The 16,732-nt window shown below is 43.5% G+C and overlaps 1 protein-coding gene across 4 annotated transcripts in view; it reads left to right on the forward strand.

Annotated features, from left to right (window-relative positions):
• GREB1 (growth regulating estrogen receptor binding 1) overlaps positions 1-16,732 on the forward strand; it is a 143,124-nt gene that overhangs the window by 116,302 nt on the left and 10,090 nt on the right. For all 4 annotated transcript variants that reach the window (XM_039331931.1, XM_039331932.1, XM_039331934.1 and 1 more), the window contains 6 exons: positions 1,579-2,132; positions 4,057-4,159; positions 5,547-5,705; positions 6,461-6,603; positions 13,197-13,358; positions 15,991-16,195. In XM_039331931.1, the coding sequence (XP_039187865.1) occupies positions 1,579-2,132; positions 4,057-4,159; positions 5,547-5,705; positions 6,461-6,603; positions 13,197-13,358; positions 15,991-16,195 (1,326 nt within the window). The remainder of the gene's footprint in view (positions 1-1,578; positions 2,133-4,056; positions 4,160-5,546; positions 5,706-6,460; positions 6,604-13,196; positions 13,359-15,990; positions 16,196-16,732) is intronic.

The raw sequence follows: 16,732 nt of genomic DNA on the forward strand, positions 1-16,732 counted from the left end.
GTTCTTAGGAAAAAAAGGAACAAAATGTCCATGTAAACCAGGGGTGTCAAACTGCTGGCTCTCGGGCTGGATGCGTCACGCAGAAGCCGCACCCACCCCAGCTCCGGCAAGGGGAAAAAAGTCACGATATATCGTGACATGTCACGTGACGCAGTAAGTTTGACACCTCTGATGTAAACTTTTAAAACCTATCTTTATAGAATTAGGTATATTTTTTTTATAATTTCTGATAGGAAAATATTTTCAACCAGTGCTGTTAAGAGTTTTGCAATTCATTTTGTTGGAATTAGTAATTTATAACATGGGAAGATATTTGGGCATGGAGACTTAAGCATGCATATAGGTAAAATCTCATGCTGAATAAATGATCTTTTTGTCCTAGAAATCCTTTCTTTACCTTCTACTGGTTAGTTATTATTAGAAAATGTTATACACTCTTAGAAGTGAGGAAAATAAAATAACATACGTTACCATATAACATACCATATAATATGGCTTCCAAATCTAAGGGACTGGTTTGGACAAAACTCAGCAGCACTTTTTCGTGCGGCTGCTGATTAAAAACAGGATTGACCAACATGATCACCAACGTCCGATAATGGATATGGCACAAAAGAAGAAGATAATATTACAATATATTTTTAACATCTTATTACATAGCAGTATTTCAATCTACTATATGTAGAATTCTTGTCTAAAAATAATGCATCATGAAGGAATTTAAATTTTGTCTGTCATTTTAAATATGTTCCAATAGTGTTCATTGTCATAATAAGTATAATTACGTTTTCTAGAACTGAAATAAACAACAGAGACAAACAAATATGACATCATTTGGAGAGTGGAGAAGAAATATAAATTTCGTCAGAATGCTTCCCCAATTTCCCAGCCCATGTACTCATAGGAAAATAAGCATTTGTTTCACATTTCACAAGCGATGGTACATAGATTAATCATCCTAATACACAAATACTCTTTCTTATAAGAAAGATCTGGAGGTGACCCTTAATATTTGTTCCTCAAGGGCTTCCTACTGGAATTTAAAATAAACCATGGCTCTTTTATGTGTATAAATATGTACATACATACATACATACATACATACATACATACATACATTCATACATACATACACACACATAAAAGAGCCATGGTTTATTTTAAACTCCAGTAGGAGTTTATATATACCGGTATATACTGTATATATTAGGGTAAGAGTTTGTGGATTGTAGAACAAGATTTTCATGTTGAATTTGTGCTGAGGCAACTGCTTTTTTTTTGCTTATATGAAACAACTGTTATACGTCACTGCATATTCAGTCAAGATTTTAAGATACTTTTGGCAATGTGATAAACTGAAATTGAGACATATGTCAAACAAATTCATTCTCATCTCTCATCATGACTCCACCCCATTGAAGGTCAGCCTTGCTTGTCTGTTTCTGCTTAATTTATTGTAGTCCAGGAATGATTTGTGGTGGCATTCTTATATGCGTGTGGGGAAGGGAGCAATATGATACTATGGAACTGGCACTAATCATTGCCATTTCACTGCTAAAGTATAGATTTTATCCACAGGCACACCGTTTTGCAGTGAAGCATCTGCAGGGGAGGTAGGAAAAAAATCCCCTCGTCAGATGTCCAACAGCAGTAATGAAGAGAGTGTGAACAGCACTGAAAAGCCAAGACCTAAAGTGGAGAAAGAGCCCAAACAGACCACGATAGCTGCTCAAGCTTCCATCTCTTCGTCGTCACCCTCTCCTTTCTCATCTTCCTTGGCCTCGTCTGCCCCCACCCATAGTTCCTTGCCTCTGCAGGGCTCTCAATGTTCCATGACTAAAGCATCCCAGCAACCTCCCATCGTTTACCTTCCCAAACTGATGTATGATATAGTGACCTCTGCAGACAGCACTGGCCTCCCCAAGTCCTCCTCCCTCTTGCCTTATCATTCAATAATGTGGGCAAGCTCTTTTCGTCCTCTCCTGAATAAAATGATGACCTGCACGGAGCAGTCCCTCTATTATCGCCAGTGGACCGTTCCCAAGCCAATCCACATGGACTACAACAATCGGAATGAAGGGAGGATGGATACTTTTCACCCAAGGAGGCTGCTGCTGAATGGGCCACCCCAGGTATGTCACAGGACCAAAAGTAATTTCTCCTAATATCCTCTGTTTATCATTTCCTTTTTACTCTCTCATTTTAAGAAAACAATTGTCTTGCAGGATAAAACTAGAAGTGGTCCCCGACTTAGTACAGTACTGATTTAATGACCTTTTGAATTATGATAGACAAAAAAAAGTTACTTACGATCAGTCCTCAAAGTTACATCTGCCGCACCACCCCCACGGTCAAGTGATTGCATTTCAGTTGCTGGCTCTCATTTATGACAGATTGCTGCATTTCATGGTTATATGATTGTGTTTTGAAGATGTTTTTTATCAGTGGTGGGATTCAGCCGGTTCGCACGACTTCGGCAGAACCGGTAGCTAATTTTTTGTTGCGCAGGGCCAGAATGGACTTCCGGAAGCAGCATCCACACAGAGAGCTGGTTGTTCACATATTTGAATCCCACCACTGGTTTTTATCATTTTCCAGCAAAACATACCCATTGGATAAGCTGATTTTGAACTTAAAATCATGGGATTTGTGTAATGAGCACTATGACTTACTTAATGATTGTCATAAAATTGAGTTCAGTCATATGAGGACCTGTGACCACAATGACCAAAATTCTGGGTTCATTTGTGGTCATAACCCTATAAAATGATTACCATAATTAATCACCAATTTATTATATAGTTCCAACATCAGCCCAAAGGCTCTGAAGATGGCCTTAAAATGCACTCCAATCTCTGCAGTCCTTTGAAATAATTTTTCTCCTTCAGGCTCTGGACATGGAAATAATCGATCCTTTTTTCCCTTCTTTTTCAAATGGTCTGCGAATTCCTGTTTCATGACCACAGTGGACAAATCCAGGGTTATAGATTATTTTAACTAGATTTAACTACAGTTTATCAAAATAATTTACTGTTCTTCCCCTTTGTCACTTTTGTGTTTCGGGATTCGAGGCATTGAAGCACGACACATCATAAAACAAGTTTCTTTATTTCACCTTAACTCCACTCCAAGCAACTGCAAAACGGGCACGCAGGCCTTTTATAGCTTTCCAACCCCTAGGCAGTCCAGCCAATAGGAATCCTTCTTTCTTCTTGCGCATGCGCAGTAGTCCGGTGCCAGCCAGTCTGGTCCCAGGCAGCTTTTAGATTGCCCGGGACCATTTGCAACATTTCTGGGCCTGCTGAGTTTCCTCATCAGGCCCAGGACACAACAGTCGCCATGCCTAATCAATGCCTTCTTCTCAGTTTCTGTGTGACTGAGTCTTGGAATAATAGTTGTAATAATAATCACCAGCACCACCATCACACAATGTAGCCAGTATATTTAATCCAATATGGGCTTATATCAGACCTGGACATTTTATGCCCTTCCCTTGGCCATATCTGACACTTTGTCTGGTCTGTGTGAGGACAATCTGAAATTAAATAAGCGCACCGCAGGGGACAAGAGAAGAAACCGAATCAGGTTCAGCTCTGCACAGTTGCGATGGGCTCCTTCAGTCAGCTAGTGGCTGCAGGAGGATGAGTAGAGAAAGCGCCTTCCTGCGCCTGCTCGTCCCTTGCCTGGAGCAGCCTGATGAGTTGAAGTTATGTAGTTTGAGGCCATCAGATCAGGTTATATTGATTCAGCCCTCCACAATGGTCTCAGTTTCTCATGTGGCCCCTTGCCTTATATATTTGCAGGATAATATTCTGAGTGCAGTAATGTGCAAGCTGTGAAAAACAGAAAACTAAAGATCAATAGGGACATAATGCTCCTTTGCATGCCGCCGAATTATAACTCCTAATGCTACAAGGCTGAGTCAGAGTAGGGCAGATTAGAGATTTTAGATTAATTTCAGATGAAATAGCAGTCATCATTTATATTGGCAGATTCTAAAATACCATATTTGAATCAAACATTGTTTGTTTACTATTCTGATTTATGTGTTTCCAGATAGGAAAGACTGGTGCTTATCTACAGTTTCTTAGCATTTTATCTCGAATGTTGATTCGGCTGACAGAAGTGGATGTTTATGATGAAGAGGAGATCAGTGTTGGTATGTCTCCCATACTTACTCTTTGGGAAACTATATTTAAGTTCCTTGTTATTTGATTTTCTTTTTTTTTTTTTGTATCCTTAAGCCTTATATTCCTTTTTTTCAGTATTTCATTAACAAGAGATCTTTTACAAATCCCTCTTTTTATTTTTTTAAGACTTTCACATTTACCACATTTTGCTCTTACTGTCCCTAATAACTATTGATTTCCCTTTGCCTTCTTTGCTGATTCAATTGTAGAATTGGAAACACCTCAATAAAAAATTACTTGTGGGAATATTCTTTTGAAACATTAATCTAGAAATGAACTTTTTCATGTTGTTTGGAAGCTGAGTGTTCAGACATGCTTTTCAATTAATTAAAAGCGTATCCAATGCTTGGGGAGCTTTCTACCATACCTGTGCACTGTTTTGGAGATTATCATCTGGATGTGTCCTAATTTCTACTACCTTTTTTGGATACTATAGAAATGACACGTATAGGTTGTCCTCATTTAGTGACTGTTTGCAGTTACAACAGTGATGAAAAAGTGTGTGACCAGTCCTTGCATTTAATGATCTTCACAGGTCTGTAAAATAAAGGAAGACTGAAGTAAGATAATAAGCAGAGTTGCAATTTTACTTATTGACTATTTCACTCAACGACCAAATTGGCGATTCGATTTGTGGTCACTAAAAAAGGACTGTCTATATCCTGAAACTGCAGGTTATAGTTTAAATTATAGGTTCCATGGCAGTGAGATCCAGTGAGTTCATTTATCAGAGCACTTTCCCTGACTTTCAAAATTTATGACTTGGGAAGTTCTCAACCTTTTATTTCAGCTGAATTAATTCATTGTTCCAATACTAGAACTTCTGAAGGGCTCAGAAGCCATTACTTCTCCCTTTTCAAACAGAAGATGTGAAACACAAAGCCAATTTCCATCTGGCTTAATTCTTTTGATGACAAAAGAATTTGTGTTTTGTTTACAGCCATCAAACAGATGGATGCTCTTCCTTCCATTGCAAGGGTAGTGATCTACAGAAAGAGAATAAAAAAAATTCACTGTTATTAGTTTGAACTAATCAATATTTGAGTTTCAGCAGGGGCTGCCCTGTGATATCAAGCATTGTAGTGAGCTATAGCTCAGGATGTTAAAAGTTGTACATGCTGATCCTCCCTAAAATATTTGATTTTTAAGTTGGATAGTGCTTGGAGGCATTCATGTAAAAACGGGGGTTTGGTCCCATCCTTCCTTCTACATTGAATAATTCATCATAAATGCCTGCATTCATTAAATGTGAAAAAGAATTACCTTGGTTGCGTTGTGTGAGTTTCTTCTGAAATCTAGCTTACCCCTTTTCTGTGTTTATATTTTTGGATTTCCTTTTTGTTGATAATACCACAGATCTGAAAGAAAATTCAGAACAATATTACCATCAGCCAGGAGATGTGTGGCCTGATTTAGAAACATTTAAAAAGATGCCTTTTGATTATACAATCCATGATCCAAAATATGAAGACGCAAGTCTCATTTGTTCAACGGTGCAGAAGACAAAGAGTGATGGTCAGGATATCTGTTTTCTTTATTTGAACAGCTTATTTTTGTACAATTTTTATAGAATAAAGTATTGCAGGAGAAATGGTTGCTCAGAATCTTGTTTTACATTCCAATCTTGGGAAGAAGTTTGGGTGGGATGGGGAAGGCAACACCACTCAATTTGGAAGGCAGTCAGTTATTTGTATTCTGGATTAAATAACGGTTAGCTTTAGTGACATAATTCATCTCTTGTTAATTCCTTTTCCCAATCTGACTTTGAGCATTTTACTCACACAGCTAATAGATGCTGTGTGTGAAAGATTGGGATCAAGAAAACAGAAAAATAGCTTGAAATTTTTGTTCATAGTTACTACTGAATTATTAAACCATTCACAATTACTTGCAACTAGCAGGTTATTAACTAAACCTGATACTAATTGAAATAAAACTGCATTATTTTAGTTCAGTTTTGGCAATAGTGTCCAGTATTTGGACATGTTGGCTTGGAAGTCTTTAAACAATATTCTGAACGCCTCTGAAAGACAGATAGATTGGATAACTATTCAGAACTATATTCTAAAAAGGCTTAGTATAGCATTAACAGAAGGTAATATTTTGACAGAATGGTTGACATTACTCTACTCCCATAAGGAAAATCCATTTTTAATCTTGTTTAATCTTGCTAGTATAGTTTTGCAGGAGCTAATGAACAAAGATGTGCTCATCCCTTTGTCGAAGTGGGTGCGCCTTTTAGCTGATACAGTCAAAATGCATTTGTGCAGATAGATCAACAAAGAGAAAATCGGAGGATCTGTACATGCGCCGTCAGACAACTCGGATGAGATTATCCAAATATGCTGCTTACAACACTTACCATCATTGTGAACAATGTCATCAATATATGGGCTTTAATCCCAGGTATCAGGTAAGATTTATAGAATCTGCAATTAGAAAATTCATTACATTTCAGGGACAGCAGAAATTACTGAAGTATTCATCAGATTAAAAAAACTGGGAAAAGAAGAAGCATGGTTTTATGCAATATTATATTGAATAGGATGGTCCATGTCCTTTTGTTGAGGACACAATATTATACCCGCTTTGCTAAAAATCTAGGAGTCAGCCTCATTAAACCAAATCACTTAGCAAATGAAAGCTTTTTTCAACTTCACAATGTAAGTCTAAAGCAGGGGTAGGCAACCTTGGCTACCAGGCTATGCTGGCTCAGGAATTCTGGGAGTTGAAGTCCACGAGTCATAAAAGAGCCAAGATTGCCTACCCCTGGTCTAGAGTGAAACCCCAGATTTCCTACTGGTATTATTTTCAAGTACTCAGTTCAGCCCTGCTTAACTTTTTCAAATACCTACCAACATGGACTTGGTCCTGCCATCGAATGAACTCATGAAACTGAAAGCATTTTTAAATACATACATACTATGGTGGGATTCAGCCAGTTTGCACCACTTCGGCAGAACCGGTAGCTAATTTTTTGTTGCCCTGGCCCAGAATGGACTTCCGGAAGCAGCATCCACACAGAGGACTGGTTGTTCATATATTTGAATCCCGTCACTGCATACGTATATATACAGCTAGTTTTTTAAAGAACTCATTCCTCAATAGCAATAGCACTCAGACTTATATACCGCTTCACAATGCTTTACAGCCCTCTCTAAGTAATTTACAGAGTCAGCGTAGTTGCCCCCGACAATCTGGTCCTCATTTTATCGACCTCGGAAGAATGGAAGGCTGAGTCAACCTTGAGCTGGTCAGGATCAAAGGAATCGAATGCCTGGCTATGGGGAGAGTTTGCCTGCAATACTGCAATTCTAACCAAAATCTGCATAAATTTCAAAATGCAGCAGATTCAGAAATGTATCAATTCTGATACCAGCTGAAGCTATTCTTCTTGATGTTCCATTTTATACCTTAAATAATCACCAGTTTAAGTAAGTGTATCTCTTGGAATCTGTTGAGTCCGTGGCGGGAAGCAGACACGAGAAGCAGTTGAAGTTCTCAGTTTTCTTTATTCTGCGTTCAGCTTACAAGTAGATGGCTTCTGCAGCTCCCAAAACCTCCCAACTTCTTATATAGACATTTCCCGGGTAAATGCGATACTTTTCCCGCGCCAGCACCCGCGCATGCGCACGGCGCTGGCGACAGCCTGTCTGGTCCCGGGCAGCTTTGCACCTGCCCGGGACTGCCTGCAAACGCCCGAGCCGTTTGCAAGGCTCGGGACATAACACCCCTTTCCCCCGGGCTAAAACTACTACCAACATATAATCATTTATTTTATGCAGTGTTCTGCTTCTCAGTGCTCCTATCGTTACCTGGCTTTTGTTTAGCCAGCAATGTTATGTAATCCTCTAAGTATTTAGGAGACTTCTTTGCTCTCTGTGACCTTCTCAGCTCTGGGTTACTAGCATGAGTTCCCTGACTGGAGGGAGATGTGAGCCTGTTCTCCTTATTTTGCCTTGGTGCCTTCCAAGGACTGTGCCCCGCTGCCTGGCCTGCTTGCTCGCCCACCGGGCTCGTCAGGCCAGGGCTTCTGTCACTTTGTGACCTGGTTGACCTGCCTAGCTGTAGACCCTCGGGCCCCTTGAAGTGATAGCCACTGCTGGGCGTCTCTGTTGAACCTCCTAGGTCCATCCAAGACCTGTCAGGAGGCTGTCCATTCCCTGAACCCCGTTCTGTGTCTGGGCTTGTGTGGGTTTCTGTACTTTCCCAAAACTCAGTTACTCCCTGATTTGGGCTAGAGGTGTTGTAGTCGGGACTTGGTTCCTCGACCACCTCCCTGTATGTTTGACCCCCTGTAGGATTTGGGGTAAGGTCAGGCCAACCTTGGGAATTGTGTGCCAGCTCTCTTGCGGGGAATGATTTGTTGGGATGCCCCCGGGTATCCTCCGTGACTGGAGTGCTGTGTGATGTGTGTGGAAGTGAGTATGCCCCCGGGGTGACTCCCTGGCTGGAGTAGGCGTGGATGCCTGGTAATTAGGTAGGCTCGTAGAATTCTTGTTCGGAGCTCTCGCGGAACCCTGGGATGGGCCGTTTGTAGCTCCATCAGTGGAGATGGGCAGCAGCTCGTGCCCTTCCCTTTGCTCCAAAGGGTCCCCCTCCCCCCCTGGAAAAGACCCAGGAGTCTCATCTGAAAAGTCCCGCCTAGGGCGGAGTTGGTCGATGTGCCGACGCAGGACACGACCGTTGTCCAGGGCAACCTCGTAGGAGAGAGGACCTGTGACCCTGGAAATAGAAGCGGGGACCCATGTATGACCAGGCCCGTAATTGCGAGCCCAAACCGGGGCACCTACAAGTAGTTGTCTAGGTGCCCTAGGATGTGAGGTAGATGAAGGCAGTCTGTCCGGATGCAACCGGTCAAGTTTAGTAGTAAGTTGACGCCCCCAGCGAAGTTCAGCTGGGCTTCTCCCTGTAGAAGTGGACGGTGTGGTGCGATAAGAAAGGAGAAAGTCAGCCAACCTGTGATGCCAGTCCCCGTAGGTGAGTCTTTTCAATGCGTCCTTTGTGATGCGCACCATACGTTCAGCCATACCGTTGGTGGACGGGTGGAAGGGTGCAGACGTGGCATGACGAATCATGTTTGCCTGTAAGAAAGCTTGGAATTCGGAGGAAGTGAATTGAGGGCCGTTGTCGGACACAATGACATCTGGCAGCCCGTGTGCAGCAAAAATCCCCCTCAGTACCTGAATAGTCTTTGCAGTGGTGGTGGATGAGACAGGTACAACCTCAAGCCATTTGAATGGCTGTCAACAAGGACCAAGAAGAACTGGCCCTGAAAGGGCCCAGCGTAGTCAATGTGCACCCTAGACCATGGGGACTGTGTTTCCTCCCATCTATGCACGGAAGCTTGGGGCATCTCTGGGCGAGATCGTTGGCACAGGTGGCATGCATGCACCTTAGCCTCAATATCTTTATCTAAACCAGGCCACCACAAGTGGCTGCGCGCAAGAGCCTTCATACGAACAATGCCAGGATGACCCTCGTGGAGGGATTCTAAGACCCTAGTCCTCATTGAGGTGGGAATGACAACTCTGTTTCCCCAAAGCAGACAACCCTGAGAAAGGGACAGCTCGTTCCTTTTGGACCAGAAACTCTGAAACTCAGGACTAGGGCAGTGCTCAGGCCAACCGGACAAAACCCAGGAACGGACACGTGAAAGTGTGTGATCTGTACCTGATTCAGCGGCAACATCCCTGGCACTAAGAGGGAGCTCGGGCAAGGCTTGGATTGATAGAATGTTGACAGCTGGCGCAGGGTCAGCTTCTACTACTGGCAGAGGCAATCTACTGAGGCCATCAGCATGGCCCATTTCTTTTCCAGGCTTGTGGAGTAAGGAAAAATCATATGCAGACAAAAAGATAGACCACCTAAGCATTCTAGGGGAAATGATTTGGGGAGTCTGCTTACGTGTGGTAAACAGTCCCAGCAGAGGCTTATGGTCAGTGAAGACCGTGAAGTGCCTGCCATATAGAAAGTCATGGAATTTTTTAATTCCAGCAACAACAGCCAGAGCCTCCCTGTCTATCTGAGCGTAGTTGCGCTCAGCAGAAGACAATGTTCTGGAGTAATATGCAACAGGAACCTGAGTTCCATCAGACCTGAGGTGGCTCAGGACAGCTCCAACCCCGTAAGGGGACGCATCACAAGCGATGCACACAGGAAGGGACTCGTTGAAATGTGCAAGTACACTGTTAGAAGTGAGCAAAGCCTTGACTTTGTTAAAACAACCCTCATGCGTTTGTGACCACTGCCACACTGCTTGCTTGTCTAGTAGCCTGTGAAGAGGCTCAGCTACACTAGCTTTTTGTGGAAGAAAAGAATTGTAGAAATTCAGGAGGCCCAGGAAGGCCTGAAGTTCGGCCTTGGACTTTGGCCTAGGTGCTTCTAAAATAGCAGTCAGTTTGGATTCAGCAGGGTGAATCCCAGCAGCATCAATTTTGAACCCCAGAAATTCAGTAGAAGGCACCCCAATCTTGCATTTGTGTTTTTTGAGCTTGAGGCCTGATTTCCTGAATCTTAACAGAACAGCTCTTAGCCTTTCAGCTAGAATGTGTGTGGAGTCTCCTGCAATTAAGACATCATCAAAGTAGGGGCAAACCCCCGGTATGCCCCGCAGTGTGTTTTCCATTACGCTTTGGAAAATCCCAGGAGCGACATTCACTCCAAACTGCAGCCTTTTTACCTTAAAGGCTCCCCTGTGGGTCACAATAGTCTGAGCTATAGCAGCATCATCATCAACAGGCAGCTGTTGATACGCTTGAGCTAGGTCAAGCTTTGCAAAAACGCACCCCCCTTGAGGGAGGCCAGAATATGACTGACCACAGGAACAGGATAGGCATGTTGCTGCAATGCCTTATTCAGAGTGCATTTGTAGTCAGCACAATGCGAATGTCCCCATTTGCCTTTAGAGGCGTGACAATGGGGGTCTCCCAAGGACTGGAATCAACAGGTTCTAGGATTCCCTGTTGGAATCAGTTTGTCTAACTCAGTGTCAATTTTACTCTTTAAAGCAAAAGGGACCCGTCTTGCTTTAATTCTAATGGGAGTGACAGTGGGGTCTAGCTTTAAGGACACAGGGGGTCCTTTGAATGTGCCCAGCGGGGGGCTGAAAACATCTGCAAATTCTTTGCAGACTTCCTGTAGGTCGAGTGTTTGTAAACTGTTGAGTCCTGTGACGTGTATCCCCAGGGCCTCAAACCAATCGAGTCCTATGAGACTCGTTCGTTCACCCCCTACTACTAATAAGTCTAGTGGACCTTCAAAACTCTTGTATTGCACGTTAAGGGTGGCCTCCCCCTTAACACACACTCTTGAATTTTGAAAATCTGTTAACACAATGTCAGAAGGCCTTAACTTGGCCTGAGTTCCACTACCGGAACAAATCTTCCTAAATGTATGCAAGGAGATAATTGAAAAGGCAGACCCTGTGTCTAGTTCCATAGATAATGGAACCCCTTGTAGCTTCACCTTGAGTGACAGCTTTTTCTTAATGGGCTTGTGTGTGCCTGTCCTAAGGATGTTTCTTCGCGAAGCGCAAAACCCTACCCTATTCTGGCTGGGGAATCTGGTACCTTTCAGGCGCAGTTCTTCCTGAGTTTGTACCTTTCGTCGGCCCAGACACACAGCTGCAATGTGTCCTTGTTTGCCGCATGCCCGGCAGGTAGCGGAGCGGAACTTGCAGTCGGTTCTCCTGTGGCGACCTCCACAGCCGATGCACTTGAGCGGAGCTGGAGAGCTTCCCTTCTGTTTTTCTTCCTTCGTGGGGTGGAGACGGTCGACTTCCTCGTCCGGATCCTCCTCGGAGTTTCTTTGGGACGTCTTCCTGGTGCACGGATGCAACCTCTGGACTGTTTCTGATCGGCCGCATGTTCTTGACAGCGCCGCCTGCTGCTTCTTCTGCGGTGACTTCCCTTAAGGCATCTTGGTAGGACAATTCTTCTTTAGCGAAAAGTCTCTGTTGTAGATCTCGATGCCTTAACCCGCACACGAATCGGTCCCTCAGTCGTTCTTCGAGGTCTTTGAACTCGCAGTGCTTGGCGGCCTTCCGTAATGCGGCGATGAATTCTTTGGCCGACTCACCGGGCCGTTGATCCCTCTGCTCGAAGGTGTGGCGCCATGCGATGACGGACATCTTGGGGTGGAAGTGCTCCTTCAGTAGCTTCTTCAGATCTGCGTAGCTTACAGACTCTACTGGAACAGGTGCTGCAAGGTTTTCTGCGATGTCGAAGGCGTCTTGGCCGCAAACACAAAGCAGGGTGGCAGCCTTCAAGCTCTCTTCCCTCACTTGGTTTGCCTTGAAGTAGTTCTCCACCCTGGCTACGTATGACTCCCACCGCTCTGGATGTGAGACGTCGAATTCCGAAAGCCTTCCGATTTTTGCCATCTTCAGGAGACGGGTCTATCAGCCAGCCTACCCCCGAATGCGCACTGGATTGGCGGGTAGCTGCCGAGTCGACGCCGTTCCGCCGCTCAGGACTCACTTGGGTAAGCTTACACTTCTTCCTTTCCAGGCGGTGTAAGGCGATCCCACCTTCGTCGCCAGTGTTGAGTCCGTGGCGGGAAGCAGACACGAGAAGCAGTTGAAGTTCTCAGTTTTCTTTATTCTGTGTTCAGCTTACAAGTAGATGGCTTCTGCAGCTCCCAAAACCTCCCAACTTCTTATATAGACATTTCCCGGGTAAATGCGATACTTTTCCCGCGCCAGCACCCGCGCATGCGCACGGCACTGGCGACAGCCTGTCTGGTCCCGGGCAGCTTTGCACTTGCCCGGGACTGCCTGCAAACGCCCGAGCCGTTTGCAAGGCTCAGGACATAACAGAATCTATTAAAAGATGTTGGGGGTTGGAACATAAAAATCTGTATTAATTAATGCAACCTGTTTATTGTATTAAGGTGTGGTTTGCTTTTCTGCCACTGTTATTATAGTCAACAGCATACAGTATATCAATATCCGCTGTCAAAAAGAGCAAATGTGGTATGTTGCACTTGTATTCTTTTTTTCCTCAGCTTTATGAATCTACCTTGCATGCCTTTGCCTTTTCCTATTCAATGCTTGGAGAAGAAATTCAGCTACACTTCATTATCCCTAAATCGAAGGAGCACCATTTTGTCTTTAGCCATCCAGGAAGGCAGCTGGAAAGTATGAGATTGCCTCTTGTCACAGATCAGGTAGATAAAGAACAATTTGCAAAACTGTTATTCTAGAGGATTAGAATTTAAACTGCTTCCAGATGATAGTATAGATGGATTGATTGATCTTATTATAGATGATAACCCCTAAACCAGAGGTCTTCAAACTTGGCCCTTTTATGACTTGTGGACTTCAACTCCCAGAATTCTGGGAGTTGAAGTCCACAAGTCATAAAAAGACCAAGTTTGAAGACCCCTGTCCTAAACTCTCCAGTAAGAAAACTAGAGTTGAACAGAGGTTTAAAATGGCCTTTCAAAATTTTCCATCATGTTTGGAAAGACATTCACATACACTCTGGGTTTTTCTTAAATAGTGCAAGAATGCTACTTTGCATCCATTAAAATGTCCTCGAAGCTCATTTTTCCTTTAAAATAATTCGTACAGCAAACTATCTTTTATCAAATAGAATGAACTTGTATACTTTGACAGAGTATTCAGGTATGATTTTATTTTACTTAAACATAGAAACAGCTGGCCTACTTTTTATCAAGTTTTTCATCATTTGGTTTATTGAGCTTAGTACTGTTGATTGCCAGTGGCTCGCCAAGGTTTTAGGCAGAGATTTTCTGTTTTACCTGTATCTGGAGATCCTAGGCCTTCAACATGAAAAGCATGTGCTCTGTCACTGAGTCCTTTCCCATCCTTAAATTTCCCATTATTAAATTTTACAGTCCAACTATAAAACAGTATGTACATACTTACGTATGTATATATTTTTGTTTATATATGTGTGTGCATATATGTATATGTGCACATCTTTGTGTGTGCATCTGTATGTATGTGTGTATGTGTGTGTTTGTATATATACCATGTTTCCCCAATAATAAGACTGGGTCTTATATTTACTTTTGCTCCAAAAGACCTAATAGGACTTATTTTTGGCTGATGTCTTATTTTTTCATATGCAGAAGGCAGGGAGCGTGCGGTGGGCACAGGCCCACCCTCCAAGCAGTAGATGGAGGCAGAGGCATGGGGGAGATATAGGCTAGACTGGAAGTCAAGAAAACGTGGCCAGCTCATCATTGCTCACGTCGGGGAGTGCCTGTGGGGGCCTGAGTGGGGCTGGGGAGGATCCATGGATTTCTGGCAGAGGAGGGTGGGATCAGGGCGGGTACCAGGGCCTGATCCACCAGCGGAGCCTCACCAACCCTCTCGGGCTGTGCCCAGCCTGGCCCTTGACCTCCCGGGGTGTTGGGACCCCACGGCTCAGCCTTGCTTCCCCAAAAGACCATCTGTCTTTGCCCGCAGCTGCCGCAGCTGGGACAAAGTAGGCAGCTGTGTGGTTGCCTGGCACATCTGGCAGGCTAGATCACATACCACCCCTGGTGTCTTTGCCTCCACCTACTGTATGGAGGGCCGGCCCAGCAGTCATGGCACTTGGACACACCTGTGCTGCATGGGCTGTGGATTCTAGAGGCAGCTGGGACTCCGCAGCCCGTGCAGCACAGGTATGTCCAAGTGCCACAACTGCTGGGCCGGCCCTCCCAGCAACAGGCAGAGGCAGAGAGGACACGCTATCTGGGCTGCCGGATACGGCAGGTGACAGTGTGACTGCCTGCCCCATCTCAGCCATGCAGTGGCGGGTAAAGACAGACAGTTTTGGGGGGAAACGGGGCTGTGCCGCAGGGTCCTGGTGTTCCAGGAACTGAAGGGCCAGGTGTCCACTGCCCACCGCCCAGAGCCCCAGGCAGCCCATGCTGCCGTTTGGGGACCCTGCATGACCTGAGAGGGTAGGCGAGGTCCTCCGGTGGATCAGGCCCTGGCACCCATCCTGGTCCCACTCCCTCTACCAGAAACCTCTGGATCTCTCCCAGCCCTGCCTGGGCCCCCACAGGTGCCCTCGATGCAAGCAATGTGAAGTGGCCGCACCCACCCACCACGCCCATGCACACCCGGTCACCTCTACTCACTACTTGCCTTGCCTCGCCTCTGAGGCTTATTTTTGGGGTAGGGCTTATATTAAGAGCATCCTGAAAAATCATGCTAGGGATTATTTTTTGGTTGGGTCTTATTTTGGGGGAAACAATATATATATATTTCTATGTATTTATCTATTTGTGTCTGTAGTTAATTGGCTAAGATATGAATGTGAGGATAATTATATAGTTATTATTTATTGTAATGCAAAATTAACAAAGATGCTAGTATGTTAATATATGGGTTCCCATCCCCATATCTTGTATGTTTGTCTTATATTAGCTAGTAGCAAGTACAATTCAGTAGATAGTTTTAATTATCCTCTTTATTATTTATTTTGGTTCTTATTCTCCCAAAGGAGAATTAGTTGCAATTACCACTCTCCAACTGAATAATTAATTGAACCAGGCTTTTTTTTCTTATCTAAAATATTTCTAATGTTTTCACTATAAACTTTAGACATACTAGACATTTGGCTTTATAGAGACTGGTGGAAACATGGAGCCCTGTCACTTTCTTCCTTTACATTTACTTTGACTTTGAGTAGAATAGTGCTTTTTCTTTTCCTCCTCTTCTTTCTAATCATTTACCAATACTGTTGATAGGCTTTTATAAATATTAGATTTACAATATGTTGTATTACAATGCATTATATTAAACCATATAATATCATATACATTCCTAATTTTACAGAGCCAGGACTACATAAAGAGCCCAACTTTTACTCCTACAACAGGACGCCATGAACATGGACTTTTTAATCTTTATCATGCAATGGATGGAGCCAACCATTTGCATGTTTTAGTTGTCAAAGAATATGAAATGGCAATATATAAAAAATATTGGCCCAATCACATCATGCTTGTTTTGCCAAGTATTTTCAACAGTGCTGGAGTCGGTAGGTACATGTTTTATTAGTTACTTCTGTGAATAAAATAACGGTATTAATTTTAGCTGGCAGCACTGGTAGAATCATTAAAGCAGGAAAAACTCTGGGGAAAATGTAATCCTGCTTGAGCCTCTTTTTGTGGCCTCCAAAAACATCCCACAATTATGCTGCCAATTTGTATAAAGCAGCAAAATAATCCGCTCTTTTCAATGATGTAATTTCAGCTTATCTTCTACTATAGCCCTTGGCCACCAACATCAATAAATCAATAAAATACAGATTTTGCCCACAAAAGGATTGAAACGCTCATTGTATAAACTGTTGATTAATTGGTGAGGAACAACTTTACTCTGATTATGTGCCATCAAATCAGTGTTGACTCTTAGTGGCTTCATGAATAGATTTTCTCCAAGATGATCTACCTTCAACCTGGCCTTTAATTCTTCCAACAGTGGTGCCATTGCCATTGTAATTGAGTTGTACATCTTGCTGCTAGTTATCCTCTTCTTCTCTTTCTGTATAAGCTTCAGTTTAAAATGACCAATA

Source organism: Crotalus tigris, unplaced genomic scaffold (genome assembly GCF_016545835.1).
Source record: "Crotalus tigris isolate CLP2741 ecotype Arizona unplaced genomic scaffold, ASM1654583v1 scf7180000024439.5362192, whole genome shotgun sequence".
Classification (NCBI taxonomy): domain Eukaryota; kingdom Metazoa; phylum Chordata; class Lepidosauria; order Squamata; family Viperidae; genus Crotalus; species Crotalus tigris.